The sequence below is a fragment of the Myotis lucifugus genome, unplaced genomic scaffold, assembly GCF_000147115.1.
Source record: "Myotis lucifugus unplaced genomic scaffold, Myoluc2.0 scaffold_57, whole genome shotgun sequence".
NCBI classification, from domain to species: domain Eukaryota; kingdom Metazoa; phylum Chordata; class Mammalia; order Chiroptera; family Vespertilionidae; genus Myotis; species Myotis lucifugus.
In genome coordinates, this window is record NW_005871105.1 from 5,227,547 (window position 1) to 5,248,829 (window position 21,283).

General features: G+C 35.2%; 1 protein-coding gene across 1 annotated transcript in view; it reads right to left on the reverse strand.

Annotated features, from left to right (window-relative positions):
• Positions 1-5,583: 5,583 nt before the first annotated feature.
• Positions 5,584-21,283, reverse strand: part of TRDN (triadin) — an 82,213-nt gene continuing 66,513 nt past the window's right edge. Inside the window, exons 6-8 of the mRNA XM_006089229.3 lie at positions 11,394-11,447; positions 9,274-9,333; positions 5,584-5,907 (exon numbers count right to left, since the gene is read on the reverse strand). Of these exons, the coding sequence (XP_006089291.1) occupies positions 5,660-5,907; positions 9,274-9,333; positions 11,394-11,447 (362 nt within the window). The 3' untranslated portion in view covers positions 5,584-5,659. The remainder of the gene's footprint in view (positions 5,908-9,273; positions 9,334-11,393; positions 11,448-21,283) is intronic.

The following is a 21,283-nucleotide window of genomic DNA, read 5'->3' on the forward strand; positions in this document are numbered from 1 at the left end:
TTAAAGTATTAATAGTATTAGTTTTCATTTTATTATGAATCTACCAAATCTTTGAAAAAATAATAAATATAATTATTGCAGGTGTAGAAATATAAACTTTTGTCAATATCTAAATATGAATAGGCCGAAAATTATTAGGTTTCAAAAATGTGCATGTATTTTGACTTGTATTGGAGCACACTTTCACACAGGTGAGGTGTGGAGGGGGAGGGAGTTGTCAGATCAGCTCAGGAATCTGTTTGCTCCTGGACTCCCTGAGAGTAATGGCAGAGATTTCAGAGCCCAAAACCTGGACACCCTCTGGTACAGAAGGGAAGTAAGATTAAGGTAGAGAGCATTTCTCCTTTCTGGACATAACTTTTTCCTGAGCAAACTTCCACCATGGGCAATTTGGCTCTAAGATAAGGCTAAAGCTTATTTCCCTTAAATAATAGATCTGAGGTTGGGCAAGTGTGGGCTTCCTGAAATGATCGCTTTGCCCTCTGTTTCAGGAGCGTAAGTGACTGGGATCTTTTTAGATGTGTCCTTCCTGCAGCTCAGACATAGTTCTCTAAGGGCAATATCTATATTAAAAAGATGGAAAATTTGCTCAAATGCAGATTTCTGGGCCCCGTCACCCCAAACATTATAATTCCATGGGTCTGGACTCAAGGAATATACATTTTTTAGCAAACCACTTGGAAGAGTCTAATTAGACCACACTTTTAGAATCGCTGATCTAAAATCCCTCAAATTCTTTTTCACAATGATTTCTAGGGACATGGCAGCTTTTGCAACACAATGGAGGATGTGTGTATGTCCTACGTTTAGAATGCAGGGGCTACTTAGAATGTGAAGGATTCAACAACCCTCATAAATGAAATATTGTTCTCTGCTCCAAGCTGTGGTGAGATGTGGAAGAGTGTACTGACATAGCTAAGTCAGTATGCTTCCAAGTTTTTCCTTGTGGTGACATGTAATGTGAACAGCCAAATGTTAAATTATTACCCAAGTAAAGTTCTTATATTCATTACACCAAATATTTTATGGATCCAAAAGTCATCCATTGAATTAATGCACCAATAGTCCTATGAGCTTCCAATTTGAAAAAGAAAATCACTTACACATTCTAAGAATATTTATTTTTTAATCAAGAAAATTATTTGAGTTACAAAACTTAGGTGGTTTCTGTTATAAATGATCCTGCCTTCTAATGGCACCAACATATCAATAAGAACATGATAAATATATTTTTAGAACACTTTAAATTAGACATTTTCAATATTTTAAATTAGGATGCCTATTTCCGCCTGTCCTCGGTGTTGAACTTAACAATATGAGAATTCTAGATAATTATATTTGGGGCAGTCCCCAGTGTATCTCCTTCACCTGTCTCAGGATAGAGCAAAACCAAGATCTTTCAACTCTGAAAGATTTATTTTATACAAATGTTTTAAAACACAACTCAAATTTTAAAATAGAAAATTTTTTTTTAAATATATTTTATTGATTTTTTACAGAGAGGAAGGGAGAGAGATAGATAGTTAGAAACATCGATGGGAGAGAAACATCGATCAGCTGCCTCCTGCACATCTCCCACTGGGGATGTGCCCGCAACCCAGGTACATGCCCTTGACCGGAATCGAACCTGGGACCTTTCAGTCCGCAGGCCGACGCTCTATCCACTGAGCCAAACCGGTTTCGGCGAAAAATTTTTTCCTAGAGAAAATCTGAACTATCATTCTAACTTCAAAGTTAGTCATTAATAATTCACATAAGTTAATTTCATATTTGGTCACTACTCTTTTTTTTTCCCTCAAATGAATATCCTTCCAGGGATAACACACACTGTCCATTTATTTCTCTCCTTGATTCTCAGGGAACAATGATGGATGTCACTCAGCTGCTGCCTTGTCGAGTTCCCTGCGGAGGGGCAACTGAGACAAAATGCATTCTGGGTGCAGAAAGGAAATTTTTAAAAACTCTAATGAGGATGGGCACATGTGCTTTGTGCTCTATAACAGATTCACATTAGCTATACTTTGTCTTCCTGTCACAAATATTTAGATAGTCGTTAAAAAGGGAGAGAAGGAAGGAAGGAAGGAAGGAAGGAAGGAAGGAAGGAAGGAAGGAAGGAAGGGAGGGAGGAAGGGAGGGAGGGAGGGAGGGAGGGAGGGAGGGAGGGAGGGAGGGAGGGAGGGAGGGAGGGAGGAAAGAATGAGCATTCAGTGAGAGGTTTAATCTTTCCTTCCCCACAGATTTGCCACAGACTGTCAGAAGATCAGGGAGCAATGCCTGCTCATGTCAACCCTTCTTACCCTACTTTAAATAGGTTAAGATTGGTCCAAAAAACTAGATTATATGCTATATAACTGTGTGTACAAGTTTGTGGTAGATATGTACATACTTATGAATCTTATTCCCAATGCTTTAAGTAGGAATATATTGCTTATATATTCAATAGGAAGAATAACCACAAATGAATATATATATGCATGTATATTATACAGGGGTAGGCAAAGTTAGGTTTACAGTTGTGAGTATGCAAAACACAGAGTTTATTCTTGTATTATTATTTGTTAATTTTGTTTATTTGTATTACAACTATAAACCAGTTTTACCTACCCTGTATGATTAAATAATTGTCAATAAGTGTTTGTACTCCATGTAAAAATATCTTTCCAGTGAGCAAAAGATCTGGGGGCCCTATTTGTTCAAAAAGAATTATTTGCAAGTTTATATGAAAAGAATAACTCAAATTAATTAGGCGTAATTTAATCTAAGGAAATAAATATTCCCTTGCGCAAAAGAGAACTAGCTCAACAATTTTACTAAATCAGCAGTACAAGAGTCTCAAAATCAAAGCCACCTCACAGAATATTTAAAAAACACTGTCTTTGTCATGTTTACTTAAAACCATTATGTGATTAGTTTTTATTAGTTTTAAATGCTCTTAAATTTTTGCTTAATTAAAAAACACACATATTTATGTGTCTGACCAAGTATTAGAAGTTAAAGTTTTGATGAAACATTTATTTAATTGATGGTAGAAGGTCTCACAAAGGTGCTTTACTTTAGCACATGCACTTGTTTAGCTGATAAAATCATATTTGTGGTTTTGTTTCTAACTTTAAGTAAAATTTGAATGTCCTTTTAATAGATAAGTAGCTCTTCATGTGGAAATAAAAACAGTAGAATGAAAGTGAAAATGGTAATATAATGTTATATTTAATAATCCTTTTTACTGATAGAAATAAAATACAGGTGACCGGGAATATAAATATTATTTGAAAATGTTCTAGGGATATGTCTCCATCAATAATATTTGCCCCTGCACTGTTGGCATCGCTCAATGGTTGAGCATTGATCTATGAACTAGGAGGTCACAGTTCAATTCTTGGTCAGGGCACATGCCCGGGTTGCAGCCTTGATCCCCAGTAGTGGGGCATGCAGGAGGCAGCCGATCAGGGATTCTCTCTCATCATTAATGTTCCTCTAGATCTTTCTCCCTCTCCCTTCCTCTCTGAAATCAATAATAATAAATAATAATAATATATTCTTCATCCAAAAACCAAATGTGCTAAAAATGAACATTAAGAATATATTCATGCCCTAACCAGTTTTCTCAGTGGATAGAGCGTCAGCCTGCGGACTCAAGGGTCCCAGGTTTAATTCTGGCCAAGGGCACATGCCTGAGTTGCAGGCTTGATCCCCAGTAGGGGGTGTGCAGGAGGCAGCTGATCGATGTTTCTCTCTCATCGATGTTTCTAACTCTCTATCTCTCTCCCTTCCTCTTTGTAAAAAATCAATAAAAATATATTTTTAAAAAAGTATATTCATGTGTCTAGTTAAGTACCTAGCTAGATACTTGGTATGTTTCAGCAGATTATTTTCTTTTTTAAAGGGCAATCTAAAATTTAAAGTATTTTAGGGTATTGATAATAATTGTAAATAAACATATAATGAGTCAGAAGATTAATTTTCCTGTTTTCTGTCACAGTAAAATAATCTATTCAAAATATTTTATCTTTATTTACTATGTATTTTTTGCACCCAAATTATTTTTAAAATAACATATAGTTTTAAGAGGGGCAATACTTAATATTTTTAATTATATATATATATATATAATATTTAAAATTGGAAAAGGTCTTTAGGGCTCCAAAGTTTAAACTCCACTCATATCTTAAAATATTACATTGTAATAAATGAAAATTACCTAAATTAAAAATTATGTGCTCTAACCAGTTTGGCTCCATGGATAGAGTGTCAGCCTGTGGACTGAAAGGTCCCAGGTTTGATTCCGGTCAGGGGCACATGCCTGGGTTGGGGGCTTGATCCCCAGTAGGGAGAGTGCAGGAGGTGGCCAATCAATGATTCACTCTCATCATTGATGCTTCTATCTCTCTCTTTCTCTCCCTTCCTCTCTGAAATCAATAAAAATATATATATTTTTAAAATTATGTGGATAACTAAAAAAGATTTTTTTTAGCTTTTACTTTTATTCCTTTCCTTCTCTTCCCTTAAAAATTTTAAATATAAATCAAAGTTTATAAATATTGCTTATAAATTCAGGAGAAACATGGTTTAAAAGTAAATGCAAGAATAGGTTGCAAAAACAAATATCATATATCTCACTTACATGTGGAATCTAAAAAAAAGTGTGGAATGCAAATTTTATATCTTACACCTTATAATGGGAAAAAATATTTTCAATTTCACCGTTCAAATACCTTAGTAAGAAAGTTGTAAAATAGTTTAATGAAAGTATCCCAGAAACCACTTCTTAATTTTAGTCGTCGAATAAAATTATTCAAAACTACTGGAGTACAGAGAAATGTTATTTTGCAATACTCCTGAGAAACCTGTGCAGGAATAGTCCCTACAGAACAGATCCCACATTCTGTATGGGGAGTCTCAGGTTGTGTAGCAGTTGGAGCCAGGAATGGACTTAGGGAAGGACTGATTCAACAAGGGACAGAAATGTGAGACAATAGGCCCTCAGCTGCCCTCTTAAAACTCCACCATTTTATGTTTACATAGCACCTTCCCATAAAGAATTTCAAGTGCATATTCCACTTCCATTTAAATGCTCTCTACTACTTCTATCAGTAGGGATGTAAGTTTAACATCAATCTAGCTGAAGAACCACACAGCATGTCAGATATAGAGCTTTCCAAAGTCATACACTTAGTCATAGAAGCTGGCAAAGAAACTTGAGGGTTCTTCTAAACCTTTTTGCCTATAAAATGAAATGAATTTAATAACTTAATGTATATTCTAAATTATATGCTCTTACAGAGGCAACAGAAATGTATGAATAGTTTTTCTATATATTTGAACATACACCCCTTAAACTACTCCTTAAGAATTATTATTTTTCTTGGACTATTTTTCTCCAAAGAGTAGAACACATACAATGTTTGTTCCACATCTTAATAGAACTCTCTTATCTTGAGAATTCAACATTTATCACCAACCTTTAAATAACTTCAGATACTAACTCAAATCCTCTTTTCAAAATACTTCAAAGTGCATCTTTAGATATGTAGACACATTTGGGTATGTCTATAAATAAATTTTAATTCCCAATTTATTATATTTCTTTCCAAGTGTATTTACTTATACAAATCTTTTTCCCCGTTTGATGTCTGATCTCCGTCTTTTTCAGATTTTAATTTCACTCTATCTGCTTCTTGCCCAATATTCTCTTACAACCTCCAGCCGCCTTGTCTGAATGTTTACCTTTCTGTTCATGCTTGGACACAGCTACGGTCTCTTTCTCATCCTTCCCTTTGGGTTTAGGTGATGTTTTCTGTGCTTCTTTTCCTTTTGCAGCTGATGGCTTCACTTTCTCCTGCTTCCCACCTTTCGGTTCCTTTTTAGTCTTTACTTCAGTCTTTTCTTTAGTCTTAGTTTTCTTCTCTTCTGTATAGGTTTTTAAAAAGTTGGTTTATTTTTGTCCACTTACCAATACAGCATTTCATATTTTACTGGTTGTTAAGAACAATTTAAAAAGAAAGAAAAAAGAAAAAACAATAGAAAAATAGTATCTCTGAGATAAATACTTGACACAAATACCATTATCTGACTTTTACATAGTTTAGGAAGTGCCATATTAGAGTAGTAAAACAAAGGAAACGTTGGACTCTCTTAATTTGCACGTGAACACATTATTTTTTAGGTAGTTAGGAACTTAGTATATCAACAAGGAGGTATTGCAAATATGCAGGGGGTGTGTATACAGGCATGTTCAATGAAAAGGCAATGCTCAAACCAAAAAGCCAGTAAGAGAGATCAGATAATTTTGTTCCACAACTGAATATCTTAAAAGTCACTAAAGAGACTGAACTGTCAACATAAGACTTTTTAAAGATAACTATTGGGAATATAAATGTAAAATTACTTGCAATGATGATGACTAAAAGGGATCAAACAATAAAATCCATTAAAGGATGACTCAGACATTCAGTTTCTAGTAACTTGACTTTAAAGAGACATAAAGAGAGCAGGAATTAACATGTTGGCTCCTGCAAATCTTAAGTCAGAAATAATTATTATATTGACTTTTAAAGCACTTAAATGTATCTCAGTAAATAGAAAGGGCTACAAATTAGAATATGTATGAATATATATTAATTATAATATATATACATATATTTTATATACAAACATTATTTTAATTTGCTATTATGTGTGTCTGGAGGAAGAGAACTGGGAATATGAAATAGTTTGTGAATCTTTCAATTATTTTTTTAAAGAGCAATAATAATATAGCATACATTTATAAAAAATTGTTTATAATAGATGCAGCATATTGGACATCAGGGATCATACATAATCACTAGATATCAAAATAAGTCTACTACAATGTTGGACTCTCATGTAATTTATCAAGGTAATGGCTAGCTTTTATTGTCATTCATGTTGAAGAATTTGATGAAAATATTATAATCAAGTGTCTTGACTTTAGTACACTGAACAATGATTTAAAATTAAGATAATATTGTGAGGTTCAGTGAAGAATAAAGAGGAGAATGAAAATGATAATGCCTGGTATTTACAAAACCAGAATTGTTTGGGGTATTTCATTTTCTTAAACAGACCAATATCTCCCAAAGCTCCATTCCTCAGAAACTTTACAGGGAGATGCTGATACTGTGTTAGGAATAGGGGGATATTCCTATGATCAAATAAATTTGGAATCACAAAGTTAAACCAGTTTCTTTAAAACTTCTCAATGCTGAAGTGTCTTGAGCATCTTCAAGGAAGGGAGTTACACGATGCACTGTTTTCCAAAGTTACTTGACCATTAAAAATCTCATTGAAACACACTCAACTGCCCCACAAACTTCTAATGTCTTTGTGGCTCCTGTGACTATATTCAATTGGAGATTTTCTTCTACTCCCTTTAAACCATTTCTAAATCTCCTTTGTTAGTTTCTACTCTTTCCTACCACAGACTCATTTCAATGACTGAAACCATCAGCTCTCTGCAAATCACTTTAAATTAACATCATTCCAGAAGCCCACACCAAACATTCATTAGTTTCTGCCTGGAGAGAAAGTTCCACTCAGATGGCCAACAGCACCTGAGACATACAACTCATATATATTCACCCAACAAATACTGCCAGAGAGCTCATTGTGACCTGGGCTCAGAGCTAGTTTCTAGAGCTCTAATGATCAGCAGATAATCTTGTCTAAAGCATGTCTAGGAGAGCATTTAAAACCTTGTGATATCTGGCCCCATCCCATCTCTCTTCCCATAGCATTTTCCCAACAGTTTCTTCCTCGACTGGACTGCTTTCTTTTTCTTGAATATCTCATGTATTTTCCACATGTCAAACATTGCCAGAAGGCATTCTCTATATTTCCCATGTTTCCCCCATATATGAATTCCTTTGTGCTAAATTCATATGCAACAAGTGGCACTGCCACTTATATTAATCATTAGTTCACCTCATATGCAACAAGTGGCGCTGCCACTTATATTAATCATTAGTTCACCTGAGCTTCAAACAAAATGGCATATGCAATGGAGAACCAAAGTGAGAATCAGACTTTCATCCATCTTAACTTCAATAAAATGATATTTGGTTATCTCATTGAGAATATATATATATATACATATATATATATATCTCAAATACCTAATTATTTGACATTAAATAAACGCATTAAATTTTGAAAATAGATTATAATTTTCTTCTAAATGATTCATTCATCCCTTGAAAATACTAGATTGAGATTTCTAAACTATGCTGATCACATAAAACCTATATTTTAATAGTTCATATTGAACTATCAATTAAATTTTATATTTTCCTAATATCAAACCAGTGGTAGACAAATTTGGCATAGGATAAGCTGATAGATGTAATCCTCCAAAATATTTTACTTTGATCGTGTATTCGATTTTTGGGGGTTTAGTATTAAGAACTTGGGGATTCAATGATTAAAATATTAATCAAAATGCATGATTTACTTTTTCTTCCTAAAAAACAATCCTTAATTAAAATCTTCTAAAAATCAAACTCGATGTGTAATACTGACCAAAAGCTGTAAACCTTATTGCCATAGTAACAACTTACCTAAAACATCTTCTTGAAACAACATTCATTCAATATCTCCTGGTTTCCATAGTTCAAAAGTATTGTCACCATGTGGCTCAACACATTCTCTTTTTAGTGTCCACAAGGCTAAAGTCAAGTTATTAATAGAGTGGCATCTCTTACTAGAGGCTCTAGGAGAAATGGGCTTTCATACTCATTCATTGTGTTGCAGAATTTTTCTCACACTTTCCCTGTGCCCTCCCCAATTTTCTTATGTAAAGGATGTTTAGGAGAGCAACAAAGGTCAGTTCTTCTGCCACTTCAAATCTTTCTCTTTTGCCCCTTCTCTAAGATTTTTAAAAGTTCATGAAATTACTTTGAGGTCACTTGGATAATTCAGGAAAATTTCTGTATTTTAGATGAATTTTAACTACTTCTGCAAACTCCTTTCTGCTATATAATGTAACATAGCCACTGGGATGACATCAAGGGATGAAAGGCATGGGGTCCAAAATTCTGCCTACCACATATGGGAAAGTTCTTTATTCTCCTCTCAAAGGTGCTCAATTGTTTCATGTATTCAGTTTTATTATTCTTTAAATATTAAATTTAAAATGTAAGGCCAAATTAATGTTTTATGTAAAGGAAACTGTGAATGGTTACAATCATCCAGTTACCCAAAATGTAAACTTTAACAAAAAAAGAATTTAGTTATGAAAATAATCAAGAGAAAAGTTACCTTTTGCCATTGTCTTTGTTTCTTGTTTTTCTTTTTTCTCAACTTTTTCCTTGTGAGTTGCTTAAATAGAAAATTTTATATTAGTACACACTTTTAATAGATTTTAAAACCAAGTTTTCTCTTTACCTCAGTCTTATAACCACCAAAATAATGAACTATTTCAAATATTTATGACTCTAAAGAGCCAAACTCAGAAATAAAGAGCTACCAATGTAATAATATCTGAATAGAGTCCGATTTTAAAGACTTGGAGTGAAGACTGAGATAGCATTTTGAATGCTAGTCTCAATCTCCTTTTTACTACTCCCAACAGATAAAATTTTCAAGACAAACTGAGAGAGAACAACTTTATAAGAATTTGTTGAAAGATGTGTCATTTTATCAGGAGGAAGTACTGCCTTTAGGATTAATAAAAAGAAATATTTAAATAAGGACTAGAGCTTTGATTAAGTACAGTATTTCTGGACGAGGACACCACTGAATGATAGGTTTCACTGCATGGGACTGTCTTATGCATTGGCAAGATGTTTAGCTTCTCTGGTCCCTGCTTCTCAAATGCTCTCCACTCCAATGACGCTTTGATCACCAAAACTTTTACCAAATACTTTCAAGGGACAGCAACTTTGGTAGATTACTACCCATAAAAACTAATCATATAAAACTACTAAGTATAGCTTTTTAATTGAATAGTATTAAACATGATACCTGAAACATACCTTCACATTGTCTATGTAATAAATTAATAAGACAATATGAATTTACATTATTAACTTAAATTATATTTACACAGACTGGTAAAACCTTGTGTCTCACAAAGTTTAAGTAAAGGAGTTTTGAGAAGTCCAATAGCATGTGCAGCTTATTTTTGTAGTTCAAATACATTAAATTGTGTGGTTTGGTACGCAAATCACCATACATTCCTCAATATTTACATAATTTATTGAAGAAAATAATGAGAATTAAGTATATCATAGAAAATTAAATCATAACATAAAATCCTAAATATCATAAAGGATTCTAGGTAAGGGAATGTTTCACATAACAAGATAATTCTGCAGGCTATGCGTGCTGTGGACCCATACATCAACTGAAGTCTAACCCACATATTCTAGGGATAATCCACTCTAAAACAAAAGCAAAAAAGTAACTGAGAATTTTATTTCCCATCATATATTAAAACATATTTTTGATGAATTAAAGTGAAATGTGAAAGTTTTTAAAACTTGGGGAAAATATTATTAACTAGTGATTTAATCTGTGGAAAAAGATTTAAAGGCAGAAATACCAAAAGTAATATTTATCTAGCCACATGCAAATTTAGGAATATAAACACACATACTCACACATATCTATTCCCACAGACAGACACCATTACATTAACTACAAAACTGAAAAAAATATTTGAAAAGTGACAGACAAGGATATATACTCAAATGAAATGCACACATATTATCAGGAGAAATAGGTAATGAGTACTTATAGTTACACTAGAAATATAAATTGCTAAAGTTCATACTTAACTCTTTGAATCTATAGATATAAAGCAGTTAAAGTGAAAAAATTTATCTCTACTTAAATGCAGTTTTATTAAGAGAATGAGGAAAATATCTATTTACTGATATTGAAAGTTCTCTAGATAATATTGATAAATTATAGAAGTCAGAATAGAGGACATGCTAAATTTTGTGTGGAAAAACATGGAGAAACAATAAGTTATATGTCTTATAAATTCATGATGAGGCTCTGAAATATACACATAAAATTTATAAAAGTATTTTACTATGTATATGTATAGGTAAGATGGAATGGGAACCTGGAGGGTGGGAACAAGGCAGGAAACTTTTAACTATGTATCTTTATGCATTAAATAATGAATCTGCATTATGTATTCTAAACAAATAAATAAGACAAAAAATAATCAAAATATGCAACAGAGTCCAAAAGTCTTAAGCATTTCATTTTCTTCAACCCAGAAATTACTCTTTTCAGATTCAATTATAATAAAATTATCATAATATAAATAAAAACATAAATTTATGATCATCTAAAATCTGTTGTAAAGAAGAGGCCGAACAGGAAGGAACCAATGTCTAAGAACAGCAATAACAAAAACACTATACCTTTCTTTTCAGGTTTTTCTTTTTCTTTTACTTTGTCTTTTTCTCTGTGTGTAACTGGAAAGAAATAGACAATACTTTTTATTAAAGTAAACAGAATAAATGATGAGATGATTACATGGCAGTCTTTGATGTCAAAAACTTACTTTCTGCCTTTAGAAATCTTTCTTTAACTGGCATGAGGTTTTACAGAGAGGTTTAACCATTAAGATAATTATAGATTTCTTTACTTCTATTTTTACTTTATAACAAAACTAGTTCTAATTGCAAAGATAAGAATACCCCTCAGTTTTTCCAAATTTTCAAGTTTAACTTAATTAAATGAAAAAGTTTTAAAATTTCTTATGCCATATATCAAAGGAGCCTGGCTCAATACTGGAGAAATGCCAAACATATGAGCATAAAAATTCAGGAGATAATCTTCTGAAACTGAAGGAAAGTATAACCAACCTAAATAGTACATGTTAATCTTCTCCAGAAACAATTCACAATGAAAGTTTTTGAAAATATAGTGAGATAAGACTAGATGACACCAAATCCCTCCAAAGTAAACAAAATTTAATTTAATATTAGCTGTGATCCAATTAATTAATATAGTTAGGCTCCAATTTAAGTCATATTCTTACCCCACAATGTAATCATACATCTTATTAATGGCACTTCCAATTATCTAAGCTAGAAGCATGGAACTCACCTAGAATTTGTCTTTTATTTTCCATTTTGTTCATTTATCCAACTCTTTCATACCTGTTTAATATTCCTCTTACCTATCTTCTTTTATCCAATATTACATTTTCTGACAATCATTTATTTACACAGAAATACAGAAAGAGTATCTGCCAAGTGCTAAAGACCCTGCTAGGCAAGACAGACTCCATGATGTCAACAAGCTAATGGATGATGGATGCTAAACAAATAATTATAAAGATAGTTAATTGAAGTTAGTATGGCTGCTATGAAGAATATATATATTCCTGGTGGCATGTCAATGTGCACAATGAGACCCAATGTAGTCTGTGTGTACGGAGAAGGCCCTGTGGTAGAATTGACATCTACAGATACAAAAGATGAGAAGAAATTAAGCTAGTAAGGGAGTGGAAGGAAAAAGAAGAGACAATTTCAAAAGTTGAAGTAGGATGTTCTTCTTAGGTATATGATTACACATATCCTATATAATAAAAGCCAAATATGCTAAGTGTCTGGTTGTCCATTCAACCATTCAAAGCGTAATATGCTAATGATATGTTAAGGCTGCTCAACTGCTCTCTATGATGTGCACTGACCACCACGGGGCAGACACTCTAACTGGTAGGTTAGCTTGCAGCTGGGGTCCGGCTGATCGGGATTGAGCAAGTAACGCCCTGGAGCCCTCCTATGGTTCCTCTCTGGCCCCGATTGTGCACTGGTGGGGTCCCTCGGCCTGGCCTGCACCCTCTCACAACCTGGGACCCCTCAGGGGATGTCAGAGAGCCAGTTTTGGCCCAATCCCGCAGGCCAGGCCAAGGAATCCCACTGGTGCACAAATTTGTGCACTGAGCCTCTAGTTATTACAATATCCTGACTAGTCTCTTGAACCTTTAGGTTTAGATTTTGTTCTCAGAGTAACCTTGATAACATGAATATCTGATTATACCATTGACCAGTTAAAAGATTATCTCCCTCATTGCTTAGCATGGTATCTGTCATATAGTAGGTGCTATATCCCCTTGAACTTTATATCCAATTATAATAAAACCCTTGGAGTTCCACTGTGTGCTCTGTTAATGCCTTTGCATCTCCCCACTGCTCATTTTTACCTGGAATTTCCACACCCCCATGCCTTCACCTCTACGAAATGTTTTTTGACCTCTACTTATTTTATACACCAACTATACCATGTGCATAATTCTATTTTAGCAAGTAAATAAAAATACTGCAATTGTTCATATATCTGACAACCCAGTAGGTGAAATCTCTTTAGGGACTACTGTGCATTATTTTATTTTTGCATCTGTGGCTCATCATATGGTGTCTGTCACATAGTGGACTCCTAATAGATATTTTTGAATAAGTGAAATTCTAAAGTATTACAAGAAGAGTTATTTTCATCTTCTAGTACAATTCTATTCATAGATGATGTGATATAGATATAATAAGTACGGTTTGCTTCCATCACAGACCATTTTTACAATGTGTTAAAAATTTCTTAACTAATTAAAAGCCAGTGAGAAACAAAAGGAAAATATTCCCTAGAACATTATTTTTTTCATTCCACATTCAATGATTCTTTGAGGTGCTTCTGAGTTACTAAATGCAATATAACTATCTGACAAAACAAGGAGAGGACATCAGTATTCACACATGACCACAGATAGCTTAGTCCAGTTTCTTTGGATTACTATTCATTAAGCTGAAAAACCCAAATAAAATCTTGGCAAAAACAAAGCCTCTTTTAAAGTTTCTCTAGGGGAAACCTAGTTTGTGCGAGATAAGCTGTGCTTTCGGAACCCTGATTGTCAAGGCCCCCAGGAGAACACCTAATCTGCCTCTGCGAAGGACCAGACCTCTCCCACCTCGGACAGCTGGCTGTCCACAGCACTAAAGGATTTTCTGGTTGACGTGTTCCCTGGGTGCAAATGGGAGCATTCACACAAAATCAGAAGAGCAAGAGAGCTGCATTCAGACTCGAAGCAGCATATGAATGCCTCTTTTCTCTTACCCTGTGGGAGAATCTGGTTCCTCGCCGTCTAAGTTTTGATTTGCAGACACAGTCCTGTATGCTGGCATTTCATTATCCCCCTCAGAAATGGCACCGCAAGAGTTTTGTGAAGCAGCTGGATCCTGTGCTCTAGGGGAGCTGTTCAAAATGGCAGACAGCCACTAAATCTTCTTGGACAGAAACTTCAAACTTTGGCAAGACTGAGCTCAAATACCAAGTTTTAAAATGTCTCTCATCAAAACAATGCAATCGTCAAACAAACTGCCTTAATGATCGCTCTAAAATAAAAATCATTTGCTCTGATGATTGCATTTTCTTGTGCATCTCTTTACTCACAACCCACAACTAGAAGTTTGCATATGGAAGAAGAAAAAGGTACCCTCTTTTTTGTCACCAGATCTGTTTGGCAGGTGACATCTTAGCGAGGCCAGTTTTAGCTCAGGGTAAAATAAGCTGGTTGCACCTGCTAGAGCTTAATTTGTTTGTCATCCTTATTTACAAGAAACAAAAGTCCCTTCGGGAGGCTGATAATTAAAAACAAATGGAGTCCACCAGTTGGAATGGCCCTGATGTTTGGCACCCGAGTTGGCATGGCCCTGCTGTTTCTGCACTTGCCCAGATTCTGACCTTTCCCTGACCAGAACATTCGGCTCAACTCAACTCTGAAGTGTGTCTCTCAAACTTCCCCATATGGTCCCTCTCCAGCACTCTGCAAGCTGTGCTCTGTGCTTTCACAGCGCTCGGCTCGGGCAACCTGCCAGTCAGGCTCTGTGTCCTTTTCTGAAGTGTATCCGAGCTCACAGTGCTCCTGACCTTGAGACTCTTCGCCAGCTAAGCCTTCTGAGGGGCCCAGCTGTAGGCTCTCAGGGCCAGATTGTCACAGCCCTTTGCTGGTCTCTCTGCTCTTACTTCAAAAATGAAGTTTTGGTGTCAAATTTTTTTAAGTTTTATTTTGTAAGGACTACTATATTCTTCAATGGATGGTTAGCAAATAAATTTAATGAACCCAAACTGGAATTCATACTTGACCTCAGAGCTACTGTATAGGATGAGTTTTGAGTGCTCAAATCAAAACAAATCAGATGGGAAAGCAAGTGATCATTACCTCTTCATATTATAAAAGACTTTGGGGAACATGTTAGCTGTAATAGATTTTGCTGATTTTTCTTTTAATTAATTTCACTGCTTCTCAGCTTTCTGGTGTTTATCTTGTGGAAGCTATTAGCACTGAAGTGGTCTATACATTTTAAGCATGTCAAATTTTCAAACAGCTTCATAACTTTCATATATACCCATGCTTGCATTCATCATTTTTTTATGAATGAAGAGCAGGATACAAATTCACTTTAAAACCCTTTAAAAATTCTGCTTTAGCCACCACTAAACAAAAATGCCAGATATACCTTTGGTTAGTATATATGTCTCTGCGTGTGTTTCACGTTTTTTTGTAATTAATTAGTACAACTTCCATTCTGTGCTCAGGCAAATTGATCTACACACTTTAAGCAATATATAATGATATATTCCTGAGTATAGAAACTTTTCAAAGATTGCATTATTCATTCCTGCTACGGGAAGGATTTATCATTTTAAATTCAATAAAAGCACCCCACTTTAGAGCTGGTTGGAATCAAGTCAATTAGCCTGAATTTCTTTATCCCTGGAGGAGAAAACATGGGCTCATAAGAGTCTCTTGCAGAATAGAATAGAAATATAGTTGTCAGAGAGCTAAACTAGTATTCTCTCAAAACTAGGCTGCTTTGTACACCCCAGAATTGTAAGCTTGTTCTATGAGCCAAAGTGTGGTGATTGGATTCTCTAAGCATGTTATCTACAATCTAGCCCAGTGATGGCGAACCTATGACACACGAACTCATTTTTTGGTTGATTTTTCTTTGTTAAATGGCATTTAAATATATAAAATAAATATCAAAAATATAAATTTTTGTTTTACTATGGTTGCCAATATCAAAAAATTTCTCTATGTGACACGGCACCAGAGTTAAGTTAGGGTTTTTCAAAATGCTGACACGCCGAGCTCAAAAGGTTCGCCATCACTGATCTAGCCTATAATACCATACACACATCTTTTCCATAATAAAATTACCTTCATTTATGTATTATTAAAGTGAAGATTAGGCAAATTACCCAAAATTAAAAAGCTCATCTGATACATATACATTAAATCAAAAAACATAAATTTAAATTCCAAAATATGAGATTTACTCTGAAATCTGGTTTAATTGTGTGGGTAACTTCCCCTTCACCCATGGCTACAGAGCCAGTCAGAACCGTAATCACTTCCTCCTAAGGGAGCAGTCACTATGGAGGTGACACACAGCTTTGTGTAGTCTTCTGTCCTCATTTTCCAGGTTTATTTTGCACTGCTGCCAGAGAGGAAAAGAAAATATATTTTGTACTTTAATGAGTCAATTATATATAGCTGAATGAAGGCAAAAGTAAAAGTTTGTACAAGCTGACTAATTTGTGGGCTTTGAAAGCATTTTTACAAAGGGCTACATGATATTTAGATGCATTTTAATGCCCTATCCTTTTTGGCTTTTGAACCACAATCTTCAGCAAAATCTTATGCCAGCTTATGATTCCTGCCCTGTAATTGTTTCCCAGAAACCATTCTAAACCAATCAGCATTATTTTTATATAAATTACCGTTTTATTAAAAATGGAACAAGCCTAGCCGGTGTGCCTCAGTAGTTGAGCGTCGACCTATGAACCAGGAGGTGACAGTTCCATTCCTGGCCCAGGAACTTGCCTGGGTTGTTGGCTCAATCCCGGTCGGGGCCTGCAGGAGGCAGCCGATCAATGATTCTCTCTCATCATTGATTCTATCTCTCCCTCTCCTTTGCCTCTCTAAAATCAATAAAAATATATACTTTTTAAAAATGGAACCACTCTGTAAAGTACATGATTTTCTAACCACCATGCTGTACATCTGAAACTATTACAGAATATTATTGAATATAAACTACAAATAAAAAATAATTAAATATGTATATGTAGATAAAAATATATAAGCCCTAACCGGTTTGGTTCAGTGGATAGGGGGTCAGCCTTCGGACTAAAGGGTCCCGGGTTCAATTCTGGTCAAGGGCATGTACCTTGGTTGCGGGCACATCCCCAGTAGGGGTGTGCAGGAGACAGCTGATTGATGTTTCTCTCTCATCGATGTTTCTAACTCTCTATCTCTCTCCCTTCCTTTCTGTAAAAAAATCAATTTTATATATATATATATATATATATATATATATATATATATATATATATATATAAAATGTTCCTTTGACTTTGTGCATATGGTAACTGATATGAGTTGAATGTGTCACCTCAAACAGATGTCACCTTAGTTGGTCTTCACAGAGGTAATTAACTTGAAATGCAGTCACTAGGGTGGACCTAATGCATGACTGATGTTCTTACGAAAATATAAAATTTGGACAGAAACAGATATGCACAGGGAGGAGAGACAGAGACAGTGGAAGGACAACATTTGAAGATAAAAGCAGAGATCAGAGTGATCTATTTAGAAGCCAAAGACTGCCAGCCAACCACCAGAAAGCTGGGAGAAGCATGAAGAGATTCTCCCTTACAGTCCCCTGAGAAAATCAACCCTGCTGAGATTTCGACTTTGGCTATCGATTGATGGTTTGCAAATTAATTTAATTAACCTCTGTCTCTGACAATAAAGTTATGTTATTTTAAGCCACTCAGTTTTTTTAAAATATATTTTTTATTTATTTATTTCAGAAAGGGAGAGGGAGAGAGATAGAAACATCAATGAGGAGAGGGAATCATTGATTGGCCTCCTGCATGCCTCATAATGGGGACTGAGCCTCAACCCCAGCATATTCCTTTGACCAGATTCAAAACTGGGACCCTTTAGTCCGCAGGCCAATGCTCTATCCACTGAGCCAAACCAGCTGGGGCTAGCTACTCAGTTTTTGATGCTTTCTTACAACAGCCCTACGAAAGGCCTAAATCTCAACCTACCCATGCCTCTAAGGCCCTACCAGACAACTACAGTCAAACCTACTCTGCAACCAAGGTAGCCAGTTACCTCCTCAACCACAATCTCTCCTCCAGGACATCTCTTTGTGGAGTTATACCACCTGCTGGTATAACTCTGTATTTGCTTTTCTAGATTTCTCATTGGACTGAGTCTGATTGCTCTTTAACTTTTTAGTGCTCAGTATAGTGTCTGGCACAAAGTAAGTGCTGTAAATAAATTAATGTGTATCATCAGCTGATGGCTATGACCAGTTTTTCCATGTACAATATGTGCCTTCCAGGGTATCCCCCTCTCCTTTTGCTGGCTCCCTCTGATGCTGACCACATGCCATCCGTCAGCACACACTTCTGCCATGTGAACTTTCTCACCATTTCTGAGGTCAGTTTGGCACCTGAACATGGGACAATCCAGGTGGTAGAGCAGAAACATACTGTTCTGAGTCCTAAAAGGCCCTCCTTTTGTCTAGGAGACATCATCAACAAGGTTCTCTTATCTCGGTATGTGTTTTCCACCAGGTTCTAGTCTTTTTTGGTTTGTTCTGTTCTATGAGTAAATTGAAATGCTTAATAGTTAAATAGAAGCCTAAATGTTATCTGAAAACAACAAGAAAATTTGCAATTGCAAAGAAACAAAACAATATGCAATTAAAAAAACACACAACTAAATGGAGAAAAATAATGTTAGTATTTATCTCTGGATAATTACATTGTGGTTCCTTTTCTTTGTTTTTTTGTTTTGTTTTCAAAATTGTCCAAATTAATCTGTATTACTTTAATCTATATCATTATATTTTAAATTTTATTGTGGGTGTTTCCTAATTACATCTTACAGATTGTTTTGTTCTAATATGGAACTCACTATCAAATACTTCAATTGCTGTTGACCACATAAATTTGACATTAGAGTGGTCCAATTAAAGCTGCATAAAAACAGAAATCTCAAAGGAAAAATTGCTCATAGGAATTAATTACAGCTTAACAAAATAGAGAAAATGGATACTTAATTCATTATTTCAACATTACTGAGTGTGTTTCATGTGTTGGGTAGTTTGCTAGATGTTAAAAAATTAATTTGATATTAATACACATTCAGAGCTGGTAGGAATCTGAGAGACCACTAAGTCTGAAGTTCTTTGTTCATAGACAAGGAAACAGAATAATAGGAGAAAATGCCAGGGTTGACCTAGAACATATATGAAGACAAACATAGTTTCTGACCTCAGTCAGTTAGATCAAGATACCCACAATTAAAATTTGTGTCAAGCTCTAGCTGGTTTGGCTCAGTGGATAGAGCATCGGCCTGGAGACTGAAGGGTCCCGGGTTCGATTCTGGTCAAGGGCACATGCCCAGGTTGTGGGCTGGACCCCCAGTACAGGGTGTGCAGGAGGCAGCCGATCAATGATTTTCTCTCATCACTGATGTTTCTATCTCTTTCTCCCTCTCCCTTCTCTCTGAAATCAATAAAACATTTAAAAAAAATGTTGTGTCAAAATGCTTAAAGAGTAAAGGCAGGGGTGTAACAGTACCATGGAGAAAGGGTCTCTGCCCCAGATTAAGGGACAGCAAAGGAGGCCTATTAAAGACACTTACATTCTATCTGAGAACCAAAGAAATGAGCAGAAGCCTGCCAAGTGACTACACAGAAATGGCCAGATGGCCAGAGAGAACTGTATACAAAAGCCCACAGTTATGAGACAGCAGCAGTGCCTGCTTAGAGACTGCCCCAAAATTCAGCCTGTCTAAGGCAGAGAGGGCGCGGTGGTCTGGAGTGGCATGGGGGTGCAGGAGGAGATCTGAGAGTGAGGGGGAGTTGATGAGTAGGTTCAGAGGAGGGAGGATATATGTTCAAGTGCACAAGCTGGGAATTGGTGGGGCTGCCAGTGATCATATGAGAAGGGCTTTACATGCGCCTGCAGAATATGTGGCTTTATCTCTAAGGCTCAGTGATGGCGACAGATAGATTTAAGCCTGAGTAGCATGAATTGCCTGGATTTTAGGGGTTAATGCAGGGAAATCAGTTAAGGAGTGACTGTCATAATCTGATTGAGAGATTGATTGTTGAGGAGATAGCAGTGGAGAAGGAGAAGTAAGAATAGACCATGTTATTAGTTCAACACAAGGTCACAAGTATATACACTATTCTGATCATAAAGTAAGTTACTACCTCCTTTATGTGGGCAAAAAACCCCCACAAGATATAAACATTAATTAACATCTTAGAGCTTATACCTTAAAACCAAAATAAGTACTCATTGCCAGGTTAAAAATTAAAGGGCTTTGTAAAACTGTTTACTCTTTAGCTTCATAAAACTGTTCCTTTTGTTCCCTAACAAAAAATATCAAACAAAATAAACAGATGGACAAAATATGAATAAAAGTTACCTTGGCCTCATGAATTAAAATCGCTTACATAATGTAAATGACTATAAAAAAAAACACCTAATTTTACATGAAAAAGAGTCAGAATTGAAACATTAATTCTTGATACTTTAAAAATAAATTAATTAGCATATAATATGAAATTATTTTGGAAATGTATATTCTCTGGGATTCATATTCCAGTAGATGAGTAAATCACCTAAATGTAGGATTCCATGGCTTTCCCAATGACTTCACACTCTTAAAACCTTTACAATTCTATATAAGTCCCTTGAAGGAGGAAAGAATAGAGACAATAGGATGTCATGTAGCTTCTATCATCGCCAAAATTTTAATCTCCCTCTAAAATACAACAACTTCGGCATAATGGATCTTTATAGACTGAGATATTTGCTGGTTTGTCTGTAACCATTGCAGGCTACTAACTACTTGAATATACTGTATCTTTTCTTTCAATAGTTCAAAATACTTTGATAACAATTAAACTTCAGTTACCTATCACATCTAACCGTAACTGATATGGAACGTGGCATATATAAAAACATATATTTATCTACATATGGGAACAGTTATAAAACCACATTTACTTTCTCACTGAACAGTTTGGGAATAAAAAAAAGCAGGCATTATTCTACCTGGATGAGGAAACGAAGCACTAAAACAAAATATTTTGTTACTACTCACAGAGAAAAACTGTGGGGAAGTGGGGAAAAAAACTATCTCTGAAGCCCGTTTCAGTGTTGAACAGCTGAAGTTTCAGGATATATATTCAGGTATTAATCTCTAGCC